The sequence below is a fragment of the Chaetodon trifascialis genome, chromosome 8 (genome assembly GCF_039877785.1).
Source record: "Chaetodon trifascialis isolate fChaTrf1 chromosome 8, fChaTrf1.hap1, whole genome shotgun sequence".
NCBI classification, from domain to species: Eukaryota; Metazoa; Chordata; class Actinopteri; order Chaetodontiformes; family Chaetodontidae; genus Chaetodon; species Chaetodon trifascialis.
Window position 1 is genome coordinate 13608503 of NC_092063.1, and position 20025 is coordinate 13628527.

Genomic DNA, 20025 nt, shown 5'->3' on the forward strand with positions numbered 1-20025 from the left:
TTTTATTAAAAAATGACAAGTTCAAAATCAAACCAAGTTAAAAGTTTAATAGCTGTAGGGTTTTCTTTATATTAAGAAGACAAAGACCTGCATCATGGCACAGACAAACATTTACTGAGGAGAGGTTGTTTGATGCACAAAACAAGACTGCACAGACGTTGAACATGAGCTGCAAACTGACTTGATATATTGAATGACTTTCAGCTAAAAGATTTCTAAATACTTAGCAATCCAAAGTTAGCAGCAATAGTTCTTTAGACTCAACAAGCCACCATTCAGGTCTTCAATATTTTGGACACAAAATAGTAATTCAAAGTTGTATTTCTTTGCTTCATAGATCTATGTTCAGTTTGATAACAACAAAAATCTTTTCAACATTAGCAGTGCATGGTAAGAAATAAAATCCAGTCAGAGGTCAAGCCCACCAAATCTGAGAAGCACTTCACGATCCTTTCCAGTGAAATCTAAGGCATTTCTGTGAAGTTTAATTTTCCCCTGGAAATGAACTGTTTCATGGTTTCAAACAAACTGCACCGATTACTCAGCAAGAAAGCAAGTTAACACACAGGACAAGACAAGACACACAGAACCATAAGATAAAAGCTGCAGCTGGATGGAATGGAGAATCACATCTAACACAACCCGATGGCAACGTAAGTAAAAAATAAAACATGTCGGGTAGACGAGTGGGCGACCTGCCTTCATTCACACAAAGCACAACTCCCATAGTTTTTTTTTCTTTTTATCTTCAGCGTTCCTACATTTACTACTGTCATATTAACAACCACATTTTGGTTTGAAATAGTTCCCTTTTAATGCGGCAAGTTGACTAATCATGAACCAAAGGCGAACGTGTCAGAAAGAAACAAATCTCAACATGTGTGTGATGAAAGGTAAAAAGCCACGTGAGCCAGGATGTGAAGTCATATTGTGAGGTGATCCATTGTCATAATGTGAGGTGTCTCTTGGATATCTGTAGTATTGCATTTATAAGGATAATAAATTAATTGCATAGATCATCAGACCTTGGGCGTGTTTTCCGAACATTGGACGGAAGAGTTAAAGGATGTGGACACAGTACCAGCTGTGAACAGCCATGAGACCTACTGTAGGTGGTTATTGCCTGTGAACCTTGTACACAAACTGAATCTACATTGCTCTGGCAGGATGAGGTAAGTCAAGGTTTTGAACATATATTTCTCTGACATTGCTCCCAACTGCTTGGGCGACAACTCTGTAACAATGCATCTGAACCTAGCATACATAATTAATCCATGATCAGGAGTCATGTTCACAAAGTGCCAACATTTGTGACACAGACAGAACAGAAATGTCTGTAGAAAACATTAAAGCCTTTTTGACATCAACACTGAAACCAGAACAAGAGAAGTATGCGAACATATAAACAAATCACTAAAAAAAAAGAAAAGTTGAAAACGTCTGTTTCTCACTATTCGAAGCACAAAACACACTATCAAAAATAAAATCAAAGCTTCTTTGAAAAATAGGATCAATCTATCTTAAAAGTATTAAAACTGAATAAAAAAAACTTATGAAAACCTTAAATAAGAAATGTAAAAAAAAAAAAAACATGAGGGTGAAAAACAGAATTAGACGCAAACACAGCAATGGCCAGTTTGAAAGCTTCTCTACGCTGGCCATAATAATCCACCTTAATAGTGTTTTCTGAAGATAAAAGAGGGCAGAGCCACGCTTCACCAGCTCATCTCCATGTCTGTGTAATAACCACTGATAACAACATCTGATTCCTGCTTCAGAAAATACAATTTGGGGATTTAGTGGAGATTCAGCTTCCCCTTTTTATAAAAGGGACATGAGGAAAAAACAGAAAACACACAGCAATGCGTGAATTGCCATGTTTGGTACAATTTGGTATTAGGTTGTTCCTAAAACAAAGTGAAGCATTACGACCCTGATCAAAGGAAACCAAAAGAAAGCCTAAATAAATTTAAATCTCTTATTTACAGGCAGCTCTGTGTGAGGCGTGATCCCTGTTCAACAACTTTGGATTTCATTTCAAGTGGAGCAGCTCGAAGTGAACCGATACTCAGAACTTTGTGATAATAATCTCTGGAATGCTTTAAATCTGTTTAGCTCTTTTCAAGAAGTCATTAATGACCGTCATCTCTTAATTTTCTCTTTTGTGATCTTCTGATTGTCTGAAGCTTTGTCAAGATTGTTGGAACTATAAGTTATTTGAGAGTCAAGTGCCAAAAAAGAAGTGATTAACCACTTCAGGTTGAGGTTTCACACCTGATATACTGGCTGCCACTTCGAGAGACGCTAATCCAAGTCAGCACCATATCTATGAGTCATTGGCCTTTTCAATGACTTTTTTTTTAGCCTTGTGAATTTGAATACTTGCACCAATCAATCAAACGAGGACACATGAAGCTAGAAATACCAAAACAAAGAATTATGTACAAAAAGGCAGGTTCAAAGCCTGAAAGTATCAGACAAAAAAAAAAAAGTGACATAAAATCAGCATATTTTACAAAAGGTCAAAACAAAACAATGACTCAAAATGAAACATGGTGTTGAAATGTTCTTTTCCTGGTTTCATTCTCGCTCCCCGGAGTAGTATTGTATCAAGAATATGAATAGCATTCGAAAAACCTTTTAAACACATGTAGTGTGTGTGTGTGTGTGTGTGTGTGTGTGTGTGTGTGTGTGTGTGTGTGTGTGTGAGACCTTTTTCTCGACTGTTATCAAAATAGACGCTCCTCGCTCTGTTCTTCCGCTTCCCGTCGCCTGCCCCCCCTCCAGCCCTGCTTGCTTGGAGTAAAAGACTCTGTTTTAAAATATGAGTTTGTAGAAAATATCTTTTTTTTTGTTTGTTTTTTTTGTCCTTCCTGTGTAACAGTCCGTGTTCCTCCAGAGTGTCTGGAGCCTTACGTGCAGAGTCACCGTGCCGAGCTTCAGCACTCGGGCCCCTTGAGAGTCACTCCGGCACCAGGGGAAGATCTGACACAAGGCGACAAGAGCAGCCAATTAGAAACGAGGGCGACTGCTTGTGCAGCGACATCACAGCAGCACAATAAAAGTTTCTGCGTTTCGATGGACGCACGTGCAGAGACGCAAAACAAGCACAGCGATGATCAAACCCACCTGTGCCGCCTCTTCACTTGTTATGCTGGTAGGAGTAGGTTGTGTGTTCTGTGGGTGTCTCTATGGCAACGGGTTGTTGGACGGCACTTTCCTGAGAGGGAGGCAGCAAATATTAAATCGTGAGCGATTGTTTCATGTAACGCTTTAATGTTAAAATGTTCTACTGAGAGAAAACAGAGGTCAGTACCTCAACTGAGATGTTGGTGGCAGGCACTTGGGTGTACTGGGGGATGTAGGTCCCCTGCATAGATGTGTTTGCAGGCATATACTGCAGGAGAAGATGAGGAGATGAGGAGTGCATTAGACACGACAGCGACATTTGCAATAACAGTGTCATATAAAGATGCACCGCACAAGATTTAGATGTGAAATGACACCTATGTTTAATAGCCTAAATTATAACAGGGAGCAACTGCAACTTACGAAGAACATCCCACTTAAATCTTAACCTTTTTTTTACCCAATTTTCCCCAAAAAGTCTAATTATCTCCATCATGAGGATTTGGCAGATCCTTAAATGTAGTGAATTAATGACAGGATAACACAATCACAGACTGGTCGGCTTCTTATACATAAGTGTGCTTTCTGAAGTTTACTGCCATCACCTCCCGTGACTTTTGCATGTCTGAATTTAAGCATTTTTGCTGCCACTTTGCCGAGCGCAGCTTTAGCTGTTAAATATCACCGGCTTGTTTTTGCCCTTGATCCGAAAAAGACAATATTCCTACTAAGCTGTTTACATGTCTAATGAAGATGAATACTCTACTATTATTCCGTTTACATGCAGCCTCACACACTCCGATTAACACAATGGCATTAATAATGACATGACTTTCACTCATTCAGCCATCGTCTTGAAAAGGATGGCGTTGTGATGTTTGCACATACTCAAAATCCTCTTCATACCTAAGTCTTTCATAATGCTTCAAAGTAGGTGTGTTTCTTTTTCCCACCAGAAATGTGGGCTTTTGGAATATTGTCATATTTGGAATAATAGTGGAAAGTTAGTGTGCATGTAAATGTAGTCAGTGACAGCTGAATGCCAAATACTCTACTGACTGTGCCACTGCTGCCCATAGAGAGGTGGCTGAGCTGCTGTGTCAGGGGTCCCATCATCGAGGTCGGCTGGATGGACATGGTGTGGTCCATTCCTGGCGTCAGGACTGCTCCCTGCAAAAAAAAACCATGCAGCAATGTTAGCACCTGCCATCGGTACAAAGAGGCTGTTAGTCAGCTTAACGTGAAGGCAGCAGAATATTAAAACGCTTCTCCTGAAACAAAAACAGGAAGGAAGGCCAGCAGCTTTCAAATTCAAGATACTCACTGTGGGCGGCATGATGTATGACTGGTGATGTAACCAGGATGGGTTGTGTACCTGCAGGAAGAAGAAAGACACACATGTTCAAAGATAAGGTTACACAATATACAAAGGCTCTATCAAAGCAAAGAGACGAGCAAGTTAAGTTAACTGTGTTGTTTTAGATTTAAAGCAACCAATGTTTCGCAGTTTCATGTTTTTCACCCCAGCTGTGAGGGTCTGAAGCTACCTGGTAGGTGGACACAGGTGAATGCATGTACGGGGAGAGGGAGGTCGGCCCGATCATCCGGTTGGGGGCAATGCTGTAGGGAGAGGAATAGAACCTGCAGGAAGAGACACAGTTTTGAGTCACCAAAACACGATCGCACTCCCTCTGGGGATACAAGGGATTTGTCAGACTAGGAGTACTGACCCGTTCTGTAAGGCTGTGGTGGGGTCGTAGGTAAGGGTCATTCCTCCCTGGAGAAAAAACAAAACAAAACCCAAAGCACTCGTTATGTCGTTCTGAGGCTGATCAATGTGTAACATATCATCTTCACGGGTATATGAGGACGTGAAGAATGATCAGAAACTCACAGTCTCCCCGTCTCTAGTCCAGGGCCGGCCGTTCTGCAGATATTTTCCTTGGCTCTGACGCTTCTTCTGGCCTCCATCAGCAAATTTACACAACAAAGGCTCTGACGGCACTGGACCAGTCAGAAAATATGATGTCAGGGGACATTTTTGAAGATGCTACATGCAAAAACAAGATGCCATCTCAAAGGAAGAAAACTCACCTGGAACTCCAGGTGGAGTCTTGATATATTTTCCATTGAAATGTTGGATGATGGCTTCACATTTTTCTGTTGACTCCATCCTATTTGAAAAAGTTAAGTGTTTATTAAAAACATTGTGCTTAATAGTAGCAGGTATGAGCTATCGTGCTGCGGGTTGCAGAGTTTCTACCTGCACTGGCCACCAGAGGTCTCACTCACCATAATTAATACTGAAGAACTACACTTTATCTGTAACTTTTGCCCTGACTGCTCTAATTTTTACATTTTCCTCTGCATGGCTGGATGTTTTCTTCAAAGCACTTAAGGCTACACCATCACTAATCCACTTAAGCCATGCATCCCAATATATGTGACTAAATAACAACCGCGTGTACCTGGCAAAGCCCACTCCTCGGCTGGTCCCGTTGGCATCGCGGAGGATGCGTGTGGAAATGGCCTGGCTGAAGGGCTTCAGCATGTTCTCCAGCTCCTGCTCATCCATGGACAGAGGCAGGTTGGAGATGTATAGATTGGTGGGGTCCTGCTCCTGTTGCTGAACAGACACAAGCCAAGAGTGGATTAAAGAAGGAGGACGGGAAGCGGACAAAGCTCTTAGCTTTCTTTTAGCAGAATCATAACCAGGACGTCAGCAGCTCTCCAAAAATCAAGAGGCATGCAAAAGCTGTCAGCAAGAGCGTGAAGGAATCTATATGACGTTTTAACAGGAGGTGTGTGATGTTCGGATGGGTAGCAGGTGCAGGACGTCAGACAGTTTAAAACCCCCCCCCCAGATTTCATCTCAGCTTTGTGTGAGAAAGAGAGCTGCACAGCTGAGGAGAAAACAGATATTCAGTGATGATGGCGATACTCTCCTCGCTGGACTTCAGCTGAACTTCTCTCTCACTTTGACTCTATATCTGTCTCTTCTGCTTTTATTCATCCGACTCCCTCCTTTTTGTCTTCATACTCCTCTCTCATGTGTTCTTACCACAAGAGTAGAAGACAGGCCCATTGTGTGAGACTGGCCTCTTAAGAGGATGAAAGCGCAGGATCCAGGTAATGTGATATCAAAGCATAATTACATTTCATGGCTCTCCATCCATGGATGATCTTAAATGGTACCGTGCTCTTGCTGGGTGGGGAATCGCAGTAAAAATGCTCTGGACAGAGGCCTTTGGAAATAATCTGCAGAACATCTAAAGCATTGCGCTATCATCTCCCCACAAGGCAAACATTATCATCCTGTTTCCTAGGTCGTGGTAATAATATGTCGCTTGCATTCAAGCAGTTAGATCCGTGTGGTAATCCCGACCTTGAATGCAGGCACAGAGGCCGGCTCTGTTGGCTTGCATAAATCAGACAAATTATGCAGCTTTTCCAAATCTGAATTTGAAATTTTCAGAAAACAACCAGAAAGAAACTCTTGAAGTACCACAGTTTACTTTTATGCTTTGAAGTATTCTGTAGGCCTTTTCCCCTTTTTTGCCTCCTACTCAAACAAATTTAATTTGACCAACAGCATCTTGTAAGATAACCAATCTGAATCACCCTCTAACCATTATGCATATTCATTATCTCAGAGTGCAGATGTGATTAAAAACCTGTAAATGCAGTGTGAATTAATTTCCATCCCATGAATAATGCATGTGTAATCGTTGTGACCTGTGCTGAAGGTGATTTCTCCTTCGCCTCCCTCCTCTGCCTCCTTCACAGCAGCACGAGCTACAGACGGAGCTCGAACCCATGAGAGCGAGCAGAGGAGACCTGCTGCGGGTTTCAACCACGAATGAGTCAGAATGAGTCAGAGAGAAATCTGACGCAAACATTAAGTCTTGTTGTAAACCCGGAGTGAAGGGGTGAGTAGAATCAAGTTATTCTGTGAGCGAGGAGCCGTATGAATGTCAGTGATCCAGCTTAACGAGAGATCAGCTTTCCCAGGGTGTTGGTGGTGTGCGTGTGCGTGCTTGCGAGTGTGTGTCATAATCCGGTTGAGGCAAGGCTGGTGAAGTGCATGTGTGATTGTCAAGTGTGTGTGCGTGCGTGTGTGTGTTGACAGGGAGGGTGGCTGGGCACAGGGCCTTGCTGACTGGGGAGCTGCTCAGACACTGAGTCAGATGCCACCAGGGAGAACAGACAGGTCCTTTGTACATGGAGCTCAGAGAGCAGGCCCTGGGACACACTCCCTCAACACCGTCACCACTATGAAGCACAACACACACACATGTGCACACACATGTACCCGTGTGCATCCATGCTCTCTTGTTTGTGCGCACACATATTCTACAGTGCATTAATACCCATAAATACACCGATTTAAGCATACACCCACATGTGCATTCAGAGCACCGCCCAGCAAAACACATATGCGTGCACACACACACACACACAAACTGAGGCTTAATTGACTTAGAGTCCTGAACCATGGCTCCTATAATAACAAAAAACATGGGGAGAAAGGGCTTGAGACAGCATATAAAAGAGCAATTCAGAAGAAACAGCAGAGGCCAAGGAACAACCTTTCTGCTGCAAGGTTAATAATTCACCATTTAATTTGTAATTAATAATTCATCCTTTAACTTTTTGCTGAGTCACTGTCAAAATGTATGAAGGGTTTTTTTTTTCCCATTGTCCTGAGAATTTAACTCTGACCAACAATGTGAGTGACGCTGACGCCACGTTTTAAGAAAGAAACCCACCAAATATTGACATCTTACCTTGGCCATCTGAGCCTGCACTCCACCCGCCTTCAGGGCCGTCACTGCCTTCTGAGCCGAGGCTGGACTGTCAAAGTCAACAAAGCCATACCCTGCAGGGATCGAGACATACGGCAAGACATACAAGTTATGACAATGAGTTACGCATACTGCAGGACTCTATGTACACATGCATGTAATCTGAACTCATGAAGCACGCACAGTAGCGAAGTCTGGATCTGAGGAGACAGCCAGCTATGTTTGGACTGTGCTTTACCATGGAGGACAGATTTGGAGTCATACAATGCCTATATTATGTCACATAATACACACCTGTATGGAAGGTACAATGTGAAGCTTAGCACAGTAAACACTTGGCAGGTGAGAGCAAAGAGCTTTCTTCAATAGAACTGATCAGTACTGTTCTGTAACTTCAATCTGTAACTTTCCACGCATTCAAAGCGCATCAGAGGAGAGAAACTGTGTAGTGTCGTGCTTGTGGTGCTATTTCACCTCTTTGTTGTTGATAGGCAGTGAAACAATCATCAGCTGACAAGGTATGGTGTTAGTGAATACATTATCTACTCAGAGCATTCATTCATAGAGCAGCAGCTTTGTGAACTGGAACATATTCTCCATGCATGGAAAATGTATTGTTTTCCCTGTTTGCTATCTGCCACTAAAGGTGGTTAAAAGAAATGTATAGTTACGTAAAAATATTAAAGATTTCCCATTTTCTGATTTCAGATTCACACTGACCTAAGAGTCGTAAGTTACACAACCAGGGTGTACAATAATAATTAGAGCTGCAAAAATCAGTTGATTTCTCCATCAGCAAAATTGATTGTCACAACAAAATACATTTAAACATACTTTGGCAAGTACTTTTTCTGCTAAAATTCTTCTCTACATGCAGACAAAATGTGATGTGTGTTACCCAGACAGTTGAATTCTGGTGTTACTAACCCTGAAGTTACAAATAACCTGTCTGTAATTTTAGTTTTCATATAATAGGAACTTCTCCCATTCGAGCTCCTGTTAAAAATCAACATAAAGACGACACACTGACATGGGCTTGCTTTTCCACCTCTGTATGAAGTGACATTTCAACCTCCGCTCAACGGCTGCTCTCAAGCAGCTGGTGCCTTCACACCTCACCTTTGCACTTGTTGGTCGTCTTGTCCAGGATGGCCTTGGTGGACACGATTTTCCCGTATCTGAAAAACAGCGAGGTTTACACTCAAGGACCGTCCTTGCACTGTGTACCTAAAATAATGACTTGTTTACATTCAATATTAGCATTGCAACACTGCTGAGGCAATGTGATATTTCGCTAAACTTAACACAACCTAAGAGACTGCGGTCCATGATGACTGAATTCTAAATCACCTGACAGATCCAGTGCAATAACACTGAATTACACAATCTGATAATAATGATGTGCATGAGGGAAATCTTTCCAAAGAGGGTGGGACATAAATTAAACGGAATAAGAGTAACGTCCCATGGGTTTCTGCATGCTACAAGGAAATATAGATTTCCCATATCTTATTCATTCCAGCTCACATACAATAGGGATCATAACTCAAGGGGAATCCAACATACTGTGACAATACGGCAAAAATCAGTGTCTCTGCTGCAATTTCAGATTACTTCACAGTGTTCTATCAATATAAAAATCCTGCATTATCTCTCTTGCTGGCCGGCTATTGATACTGCAGATGCAGAGGATAACACCCAGCTCAGGAAAATGCTTCTGTGCAGCAGAGGGTCTATCGGTTCCCATCTCTCCAGGCATGTGCATGCAGTGTAATCTGATATGCCTCTCCTTGGCTGTCCTGTCCAACGCTGGCTTCCAGCCATACTCTCATTCTACTAACCAGCTTCCCTCTAGGCAGCAACCCTCTGGCTCGGCCCTCCACTGGGTCTTAGTGCCCCTCATAACTCAATCCAGCTTTCATCCAGTGACACTGCACCACTGCCACATATCATCTGGGCTAGAAGAGTCCACTTTCAAAATATACAATATTAATAAGGATTAAGCGATGAGCCGCTAAATTTGTAATCAGACAATTGATCTGTTGGATTACTCCAACTCGGAAATTAAATTGTTTCTTTTAAGTTAATTTAAAATTGCTTTCACTCTAGAAAAAGAAATAAATTTTTATTTCTTTACCAAGGTGGCTTAAGGTCACAGGTGAACATTTAGGGGAATATTCAACTTAAATGATTGATTTGGATGCTACAACAGCAGATGACATTACTACATGTTTGGAATATAAATATTGTAAATATTGTATATAGTATTAAATAGACTGTATGTTCAGATTTTACTTGAGTCTCTAAAATTCTCTGTAAACTGAATCCATCCAGTGTTGGTTAACTGAGGTTCTTTTGTATTATGCATTTGACTTCCTATATAACATTACTATTTCATGATGCATTTATGATTTCTGCACGATAAGATACCACCAACTGGACTGGATGGATATGCCAACATTGTTTTCCTATATATTCACATGCATTATTACTGTGGGTACAAAGAAATCCAGTCTTGGACCTCACATTATGAGGAACACTTAAGCCGCGAGCTGGGCTTGCTGCAGTCCCCTGCTTGCACAGTTGAGATACCCGTTCACTTAATTGCGCTCAGGAACTCTGACTACATGATGTAGAGCGAAAAGAGGGGCTAGAGACTCAGCCATGTGTGAGAGAGCACAGCAGAGTCCTGCCCAATGTCCATCCATGGTCAACCACCAGAGACGGACTGGGGCAAGAACCAGAGCGGCAATGAGGCACCCAGAGAGACAACTGCAGGGGCTGGAGATGGACAACCAACCCCCATCCCCTCCTCTCATCCCTCACTCCCAACACAGTACATCTCAGAGCATGCATACAACAACTCTCAGCATGGGGGAGGGGTTGTGTCCTAACACTATGCACACATTTACTGTCCAAACTTGAGTTCAGGAAGCCAAATTCCCTCCATGACTTGTCTTTCCTACTGTTTTACATCCTCATCTACAAGCATTTCCCCTATTAAGTATTATTGGATACAGTATCCTCTCTCAGTCTATCTTAACTGAGAATTACATTGGCCTTAATGTGCTCTGCTAAAAGGCAAATTTCATGCAGTGATTTTATCTGCTCTGTAAAAGCAGAAATATGAGAACTACCCCCACAGAACACCACCTGACACACAAACCCTGAACTCCATTCACTCCTCCCCCTCTGATTCTCTCCAACCAACCCAACCCCCCCCCCCCCCCCCCCCCCATGCCATTGCCCTTGTTTGTCTTTCCCTTTCCCCTGGGCTCGCCGTTTCCTGTAGGGTTGGGCAGCCTCATGTGAGCCATATCTTCCAGACAGCTGTAAAATAGCAAGCTTATCCCTCTCTAGCCCCCTTTCCTTTTTCTCTCACTCCACTCCTCTACTCTCTCTCTCTGGTACTCATCACCAGGCTCCAGAATTCAATTAAGTGAACCCAGATCATTCATCTCAACCCTACTTGTTTTGATGTCTTCCACTGAAGACCTAACAAACATATCAGATGGATTGGATGATGCTGTTGTTTGATCTCTGACTACGTGCTGCCCACAACAGAGTTTTCAAAGACTCACACTCACACTGATGAGCAACATTGTGTGGTATTTATAGTGCAGAGTATGACTTTGACTTAGGATAGCAGAGTCTCATTGTCATCAAACTGTATGATGACAATCTACAAGACTAAGGCACAAAGGCGCAATAACTCACAGAAGCCTGAAAGTCTAAGAAGGAGCAGGACGAGACATACAGAAAGAATTAGCGTCAGAGAGGGAGACTAAACATTCTGTACCTAGTTGTTGGAAAGTCTGTGCTTAGCTGTGCCAAACTGAAAGGTCTTAGTTTGCTGCCCAAATGATTGTTGGTTTTTCCACAAGGCCACTAAATGATGGTCCTTGAAAACGTCTGGGAGAAAATGTGGCCTTTTTCTTCAATCAGAAGTACCTGCTAAGGTGTGCTTTAGTGTGCACGTGCATCTCAAGTGTAAGGAAGTCGTGCAAGTATATAATCAGGCGGTCCTTTGTGCATTCAGCCAGCCAGTCATTGCCCATCTATACATGCACCCATCACTCTGTCCTATCTTAATCTGCTCTGCAACTGCAATCTGTTTCACGGACGCAGCAGGAAGCGAGAGATTTACTGGGTGCACATGTAGAGGTTAGAGCAACAGTTTTTTTGGGCAACTTACGGCTGACAGAGTTTGACCAGATCCTGGTCTGTGGTCCCTGGGTGGAGGCCACGGATGTACAGGTTGGTTTTGCTCAGCTGCTCTCCCCCACTGCTGCTGCTGCCATTGCTGATGGAGGTGCTGGTGGAGTTGCTATTGTTGTTGTTGGTGCTGGGGCTTGGAGGAGCCATCTGATGGTTGGAGGGGGACACATACGTCTGCTGCAGAACAAACAGAGGCCACATTCAGGTTTGGGATGGTGCAGTCATACACAGAGCAGATACTTCTACACAGTAAGCCAGAAAATGGACAACAGTGGCTGGTTAACCAAATGAAATGGTGCCAAAAGTATCCAGATGGGGTCAGAGTAAAGATAACAATGGTAGTTTAGCTGCTCTGCCTGACCTGACAGGTCAGGTGAGATGAGATGGAAAATATAAAAGATGCATATAAAGAACCTCCAATTCCTATCCAAGCCTTAATATATTAACATTATTATATTTATAGTGCAAATAAGTGATATAATACAAATCCGTGATGCAGTTTATATGCATCATTAACATGTACCGCAAGCAGAATGTGCACATGTTCATATTAAAAGGTCATGTAAAATAGCTTTGCATGTGATGTGTAAGGCAATGTACTACAGGCTCTGAATGTGTCCTAGTTCAGCAGTGATGGGAATCATAAACATCAGCTACAAGGTACTGCAGATACTGCAAAGATTTACTGTGAAAATTAATCAAACTCCTCTACAAGCGGCCAGCAGTAATACAGTACACACTGCTTGGGCAGGAGATAAATGAATGGTTGTCCCACAAGTCAATGTTGACTGTGAGTCTGCACAAAAGTAGAGGCAGGCTGGCAATATTTTGGAAAATTCTGTATGATCCAGTCTTACATGTTGTAAGATTGACTATCTTTATAGACTAGATGTTATTTATTCACTCACTTCAATGCAAATGTTTCAGACAAAATGTGTGTGCGAGACATTTCAAATTGTCCTGTAGCGAATCTAAATAGACTTTACTCTATTTAGTAAATGTATTTTAAATACATTAGTGAAGGGTGGGACACAGAATCATTGCTTGAGCGCTGTGTATGTATATCTAATGCACATGGCACACAAATTATCATGGAGCTCCATCACAGGTCGTCTACGAAGCACAGTAAACCTGTTGGTTTGACTATTAATGTTGAGATCTTACCTTCATTATTATATATTTAAGTGCTCCATTCAAACTGACCTACTTCTGAATAGTATAGAACTGCCTTTTTGCAGGAATGTAAACTAAAAACATTTGTAGCATACATAGGCGCTACGCTTTGCTTATCTTGAGATGGCAACTGAGCCCGTTTACGAATGCAAAAACAAAGTGTATAATATTCACTCTTTCTGGAATTTAAGTGGCTGAGCTCCACACTGCTGAGAGCAAGGCTTTTATGTTGTGGGCTAAATCTGGAAGTGTTTTTGCGAACAGTTTTCATTGGGAGTATCTGACATAGTTCCAATCAAAACTGTTCACAGGGAGATCTGTGGTTTTTTCACAGTAACCAGGACATTGTTTCTGGAGAGAAACTTATATTGGCTTTTTCAAATTGAATTTTTCAGTGCTTTGAGCAGCAATAACAAATTCCATTTACCACAATTGTCTTGGGGTGGTGGCACAAATCTCAAAACCTAAACTATCTCAATGGCTAGATACCAGTAAATTTTTTTATTTTTTTTTAGATTAGGGTGAACTGTCCTATAAAGTGAAGATACTCTAAACTAAGCATTATGGTTACATATCATTGCCACAATCAAAGTATGAAAGTATCGGTATGCAGACACTCCGCTCACCATGTATGTAATAAGTATGTTATTGGTGCCATGATATGTTCAGGCAGGGACAGGGAATCTTAATGCATGTGCGGATGTGCGCATATGCATAACAATCTTGTAACATTTCCAATAATTTGCATTAAATAAAAAATATGTTTTAATACTATGGACCATGGTCTGGAATAAACTAAATCAAACTGCATGGAAGTAAAATGTCAGCTGGTAATGCCTTCCCCTCAGTGCTGGTGGAGGAGGAACTGTTTGATTAGTTAGGGTCAGCAGGCCTGGCCCCAGGGAACAATGGGATGGCTTGTTGGACACCACAAGGTCAGCGCTGGAGCACCAGCTTATTAACAGAGAGGGAGTTGTCAAAAGAGTGCTGGAATCAAGCTAATTATGACTTCTCTTGCTCTCTGCCGTGGATCTGTTTTAACCAGCTGTAGTTAAAGATTTATTCTGATTCCAGAAATACAAAGCTATGAGGGAACATTGCATTTCACAGCATTAAAACAAAGATTTGAATGTTTTCAAGCCAGTTTTTACAGTTCAAACTGTAGTGTGAAAAGTGAAGAACAGGACTTGAATGCTTAAAACTAAAGTATGAATGTTTGTCTCATACTCACAGTGCTTGCACTTTCATGTCTTCTATGTTACAAAACTAAATTCTGGGAATCAGAGATTTACATCTGCTCTGCATGACATAACGTGTGAAAGATCTGGGAGAGACAGAGAAAAATGCTCAAACATGCCTGGGTGGGAAGAAAGAAGTCAACCAATCATGTCTGTTCCAACAAACAATAACCAATCCGCTAATAGAGCTCTTCCTAAGCGCTTTGTTATTGGTCACATGTCATGTCAGTCAGCTCAGAAGTTCAACAACAACGCCCCATATCTGTGGCATGGAAACAGGGTAAAGCTGCATCAAATTAAGTCGTTAATGTTTGCTAAGTAGCTTCTGTGTAATTTTGGCAACGTGTCATACAATATCAACTCAAAGCAAGTTGTTCCTGAGCTGTGAGAGCCGAAGCTAACATTTAGCTAGCTAGCTGGAAGTCCGGCCATTAGTTTTTAAAACACTGTAGCCTTACGTTTAGATGCGCAAATTAAACGTTTACTTCGGGTCGAACGGTAGTTTACGTTCTTGACACTTTCCAAACGGTGTTCAACATAAAGTTAATCACTCTTGGATAAGATCAAACTGATCAAACTCTACGCCCCTTTCAGACATGTAATCTATAACATCTTTAATATAACTCCATGTTATGGTTGAAACTACTTCTCTAGTTAAACTGACCATGTTTCCGGTTTGTGAAGCCTTTATACAATATTTATAGTTCTTTCATTGTGCTCACTCTACATAGTCCAAATTAACATCAAACCTGGATGTAAAGCCATGTTGTAGCCTACTTCAAACCATCTGTCTAGTAAGGATAGCAAGGAAAATTTACATATTAAAGATGCGTGTATCAGGATGAATGTGTGAAACATGAATGCAGTATTCCCTAATACAAAGCCACTTTTACCTGATGGCTAAATCCTAAATACAGGAAAACTGCATACTGACATCTATTGCTTGTAACCTGTATATATGTGTAATACAACAACATTCATCTCCAGTGATTCTTCTGCGAGCTTTATTATATCCACGCTACCCAACTGCCTTATGTTTTCCAAACTGTTCCAAAGGAATCAGTCTTCAGACTCCCTGTTTAGTCAAGCTGAGAAAATCACAGTGACTCACAGGGCCCATTCATCTTGGCCCTCTTCTCTAATCTCCCTCTCTTCTTTAGCATCAATAGTACACTGTTTGTTTTTCCACAATCACAGCCTCTTCCTGTGCTTTCCCTTGCCTTCACTGTAGGCAGCCTGCGCAGACTATCAGGAGGGATGCACCTGCAGAGGCCTGGGGAGATAGGATCTGACGGGAGACCGAGCCTGAGCCGGAGCCTAGCTAGTGAGGCCTGTCTAATTGGGATCTGAGCTTGTTAGCGGAAAGTGCTAATCCCTCTCATGTGCTCTCAAGTCAGAAGGTAGTGTCTCATTAAGACCGCTCTGCTAGGCTCCTTCTAAGGAAAAGATGGCATTGAATCAGATCCACACCTACTCCCCATCTGCCCCAATACCAGCTCCAGGTGTTTTGCCAATTACCAATGAGAGGTAATGTCTAATGTGCTGGTACAAACACAGCCAAATGTGTATGATGATAACAGACACGCAGTTAAAAAGGGAAGGTCAGAAAGTATGACGAGAGTTTAAAATGTGCAAGTTTGGGAATCAGTTCTCATTTTTTCAGCTTGTGAGGTTGCATATCCTCCCAGTTAGTCTGCGCTCAAAACCTGACCTCCTGGCATGTTACTGATTTCCTTCCTACTCGTTACTCAGCCGCCCACATATTTTAACACTGTTCCTGACATGCATCACACTGTCATCTCCTGAGCATTCTTCACATTCCTCTGCAATGCACACATGTTTGTGTTTCTCTCCTTGAAGTGGACAGGGGTTGTGAGGGACATGGTTTGGGTTTGAGATTAGAGTTCAAGATGTCATCATTAAATTGATTTACTTTCCTTGAGGCATCGCAGTTCTGTGGGAACCAGCGTTCTCGACAAGACAAGATCAACCCTGATAAATATAGGAAGTCCTCCTATGCACGTACAACATTAAGATTTTAAACTGACATACAAAAAAATGGATATAAAAACATGAGGCACTTGTTTTAATTTATCCTATCCTGCCCAACTGATGCTCGATTGCTTCTAGCCACTCTTCTACTTCTCTCTGTAGAAGTCAGATATAGACCTCACATCGCCATTACTATCACAGAGTATGCAGTTGCAGAAAGATATATCAGCTACTTCCCTTATTATTATTTATTATCTAAGGACAGTAAGTGGTCTACACCACGACGCAGGGATAGGGCGTGTGCTCCAGGCAGCAGCTGAAGACTGATGAGGTGATTACAGTTGGAGGGAGCAGAGGTGATGTCTGTAGGGAGTGCAGGTGACTCAAGGACTTTTTCCAAGCGAGAGAGAGAACGACCAGTGCCAACTCTTTAGTAATAGCAAAGACATCAGTCTGATTGTGTGACGCTCGCATGTCACATCTCTCCGGCAACACATACCTTTTGTGCAACTGATAATGAGGATGTTGAAAAAATCTTACAAAACTGTCTTATGGTCATCCCTTTTAGTTCTTTCATGTAATTATCTTTCTTACCCAGTTAGTATGTAGTTTCCTACAAAGTCCGGGCATTTATAATTTGATTTTTAAAAGAATTTTTTGAATTATTTCCAAAATAATTAGTATTTTTTTATATCAGTATCAACAGAGTGGTACTTCTCACCGCCATACAGTAGCATGAAGTCAAAAGCATAATCTCTATATTGCCAAAATTGTTCTCATTTAAGCTCTGTAACAACTCTATGTTTAAGGATACAAGACGCATTTGACCTTGAATGAGAGAGAAAAAGCTTAAATGTGGAATCCTACCTGCTTGGCTAAAGAAACCTTAAAAGGCACCGTGGAAAAGATCATAGCGCTACACACACAATCTCCTTATATTATATTTCTGCAGCTGCATGCAAAAAAGACAGCAAGGTCAGCAAGTTGGAGAGAGCCAAAGAAGAAAAGTGATAAAAATCCTTGGGTCCTGTGGCTAAAAGGTGAGACTCCTCCTCATTGTTGTCCTCCTGATTCAACCCAGTTTCATTTAAAAAAAAATCTTAAGAGACTGTTACAAAAAGTCTGTTTTCAACAGGTATCGAGCGCCCTGAAGAGAGCAGAAAGTGAACTCATAGGAGAAGGGATTCACCGGTTAGGAAGAATGCTCAGGCTCTCCTCCGCATGTGAACTGAACCACTGACAGACTAGAAATCAAGGTATGTGAAACACAGGGGAGGAAAAAAAAGACAGAGGGAGTTAATCGAAAGCAGAGGAAAGCGTGTGTGTGTGTGTGTGTGGGGGGGGGGGGGGGGTCTTAATCCTTTCTTCTCTCCGCCCTTTTTCCCTGTAGTAAAAGATGCAGACCAGGGGTTACCACTTGATGCTGGGTTTACAAGTCTTCCCTCTGTGTGACTTTGGCGCTCTAACAATCACAAATGTGCAAAGAAAAAAAAAAAGCGTGCTTGTCCTCTTTCAAGGAAAAGGTTTTTGAGTTTGCAGAGCCCCTCTTGAAATGCACACATTGTCTGAATCCAGGATTCCAGGAATTCCAGGTCATTAAACTGAGCTATCTGAATTCCTGCCAGCCTTGAGGCAGGGAAGGGAATAACATGGGGAAGCAGGGAGGTATTTGATTTCAGCTTTGTCCAAATGCTGCTCAAGAAATGCTGAGAGTCAGAGGCATCAACATATTTCATATGGTATTCCAGTCACGCTTCAGCTGCAACAGTTTTAAGACAAGAGTTTAACCATTTCCTCATTAATCAGTACTCCAATACTCCGGGTCTTTGACATGACAAACAGTTTGCTTTAACCAAGGATTTCTAGCTGTCCCATGAAAAATCTATATGATCTGCTCAGAAAAGAAGTGGCTGGAAATAGATAACAATGTCACCTCATGAATTATTCACGTGAGAACACAAACTAATCAATATCAGACCTCATATATTGTTCCAGCTCTTAAGCCACCGATCTGCACATTTAGCCACATATATTACATATATTTTACATATATATTAGGCTTCCTGCATGAGATCCTTAACTTTCCTCTTTCTCTCAGTGCCATGCAAACCTCTCAGTCATCATTAGTAAGACTGAAGGGGTGGGGCATGTCGGGACGCGTAAAAGAGGAAAAAAAAAAACTTTACTAACTTGTGGTTTATTCAATGAAAACATTACCTAAGCCAAGGCGCAGCTGATTGAACCCCCGCGAATTCATATGAAAGTCGAATAAAATCACCCTTATGAAAGAGAGGGGGAAAAAGAAGCTTGTTCGGAGCCTTGCGAGCATCCCCGGCACATTTGTAAGCCGTACTCTGTGTGCGGGCTGGGTGTAGGAAGAGAACAGCGACCGTGTCGGAAAAAAACGAAAGCAAACTGTGGTAATCTACAGGCAACAATGTAACGGGCCCCGTGCTAGTTCGCCACAGTGTCACAACAAGGCGAAAAAAGCCCACAGCAAAGGTTTGTCACCGCAGGCAAGAGAGTTTAAAACGTCGCCTGTGATCCACTTTTCAAGGACACTGCAGCTTAAACAGCCGAGCAGCTTTTTAACTGAGGAGGCAGAGCTCGAACAAACACCGCATCGAGAGACGATCAGACGCTGGGAAAGAGAGGGCAGAAGTAGGCTCACTCACCCTCTTGCTGTTTTTGCCGGTGTAGCCGTTGTATGGGTTGATTCCCGTCCTTGGCGGCACAGAGAGCAGCATTTTTACGCGGCGCTGTGTCCGGAGGAGCGGAGAGAGCGGAGAGCCGAGGTAGTCAGCTGACGTCAGCCAGGGAAATTCAGCCAGGAACAGCGGTAGTGATTGGAGTCGCTCTTCCCAGCACTGCGATGTGCTCCACACTCCACACTGGCTCTGTGCTCTTGTGTTCTGTCTGGCTTTACCTTAGGGGTTTCGTGCCCCACAAGCCTCCTCTTCAGCCCGTAAATGATCAGTTTTACTCAAGAGATATTTTTGCTAGAAATCTAAATTTCCACTGCACCGGTGCCAAGTCATCCAACTAACCCTGTGGGGTTTAAGATTAGGTGAAGAAATGCAGAAAAGCAGATTTCAATATGTGTACCAGGGTCAGGCGTGGAAAAGGCGTGGAAATTGTGATTTTCAGACTTTGTGCAAAAGCAAGCATGTTGGCCCCTGGATCCTACCCTCTGTAGCCTTTCGCTCTGCGTTTTCAGCAGCTGGTTTTAGTGTCCAGTTAAATGAGATTCAGGTCAAGAGGCAAATAATACACCAGAGGTGAAAAGGAATTGCCCACTACTTCTATTTCTTGAGTAGGAACGAGTCACTGTGACCTGGAATAACTTCAACTTCTGCAAACACACATTTTTGAACCAGCTGTAGTAAAAGTTCTGTATCAAGTGCCGAACCAGCAGATAGCTAAAACATCTGGGAACTTGTGTTGATAGTAAATTTAGCAGTGTTTAAGTT

The 20025-nt window shown here is 42.3% G+C and overlaps 1 protein-coding gene across 3 annotated transcripts; it reads right to left on the reverse strand.

Annotated features, from left to right (window-relative positions):
* Nucleotides 1–32: 32 nt before the first annotated feature.
* Nucleotides 33–19430, reverse strand: rbms2b (RNA binding motif, single stranded interacting protein 2b). 3 transcript variants are annotated; one of them, XM_070969041.1, is made up of 14 exons: nt 19231–19430; nt 12130–12329; nt 9054–9112; nt 7917–8008; nt 5598–5755; nt 5224–5303; nt 5024–5133; nt 4860–4906; nt 4677–4770; nt 4454–4504; nt 4189–4299; nt 3317–3397; nt 3130–3220; nt 33–2985 (listed from the first exon to the last, which is right to left on the reverse strand). In XM_070969041.1, the coding sequence occupies exons 1-13, from the start codon at nt 19300–19302 to the stop codon at nt 3143–3145; spliced, it is 1233 nt and encodes a 410-aa protein (XP_070825142.1). In that variant the 5' UTR covers nt 19303–19430; the 3' UTR covers nt 33–2985; nt 3130–3142. The 3 variants fall into 3 exon arrangements, with proteins under 3 accessions (XP_070825142.1, XP_070825144.1, XP_070825143.1); XM_070969043.1 differs by having other exon boundaries at nt 12130–12326; nt 19231–19356; XM_070969042.1 differs by lacking the exon at nt 19231–19430 and adding an exon at nt 17423–17796.
* Between the last annotated feature and the right edge of the window lie 595 nt (nt 19431–20025).

Bases quoted from the DNA above. Each gene is read 5' to 3' on its own strand.
- rbms2b (XM_070969041.1), bottom strand. From the start codon at position 19,302: ATGCTGCTCTCTGTGCCGCCAAGGACGGGAATCAACCCATACAACGGC. The intron at 12,330-19,230 runs GTGAGTGAGCCT...TTTGTTCTGCAG, and splicing joins CCGGCAAAAACAGCAAGAGG to CAGACGTATGTGTCCCCCTC. The intron at 8,009-9,053 runs GTGAGGTGTGAA...CGATCCCTGCAG, and splicing joins GACGACCAACAAGTGCAAAG to GGTATGGCTTTGTTGACTTT.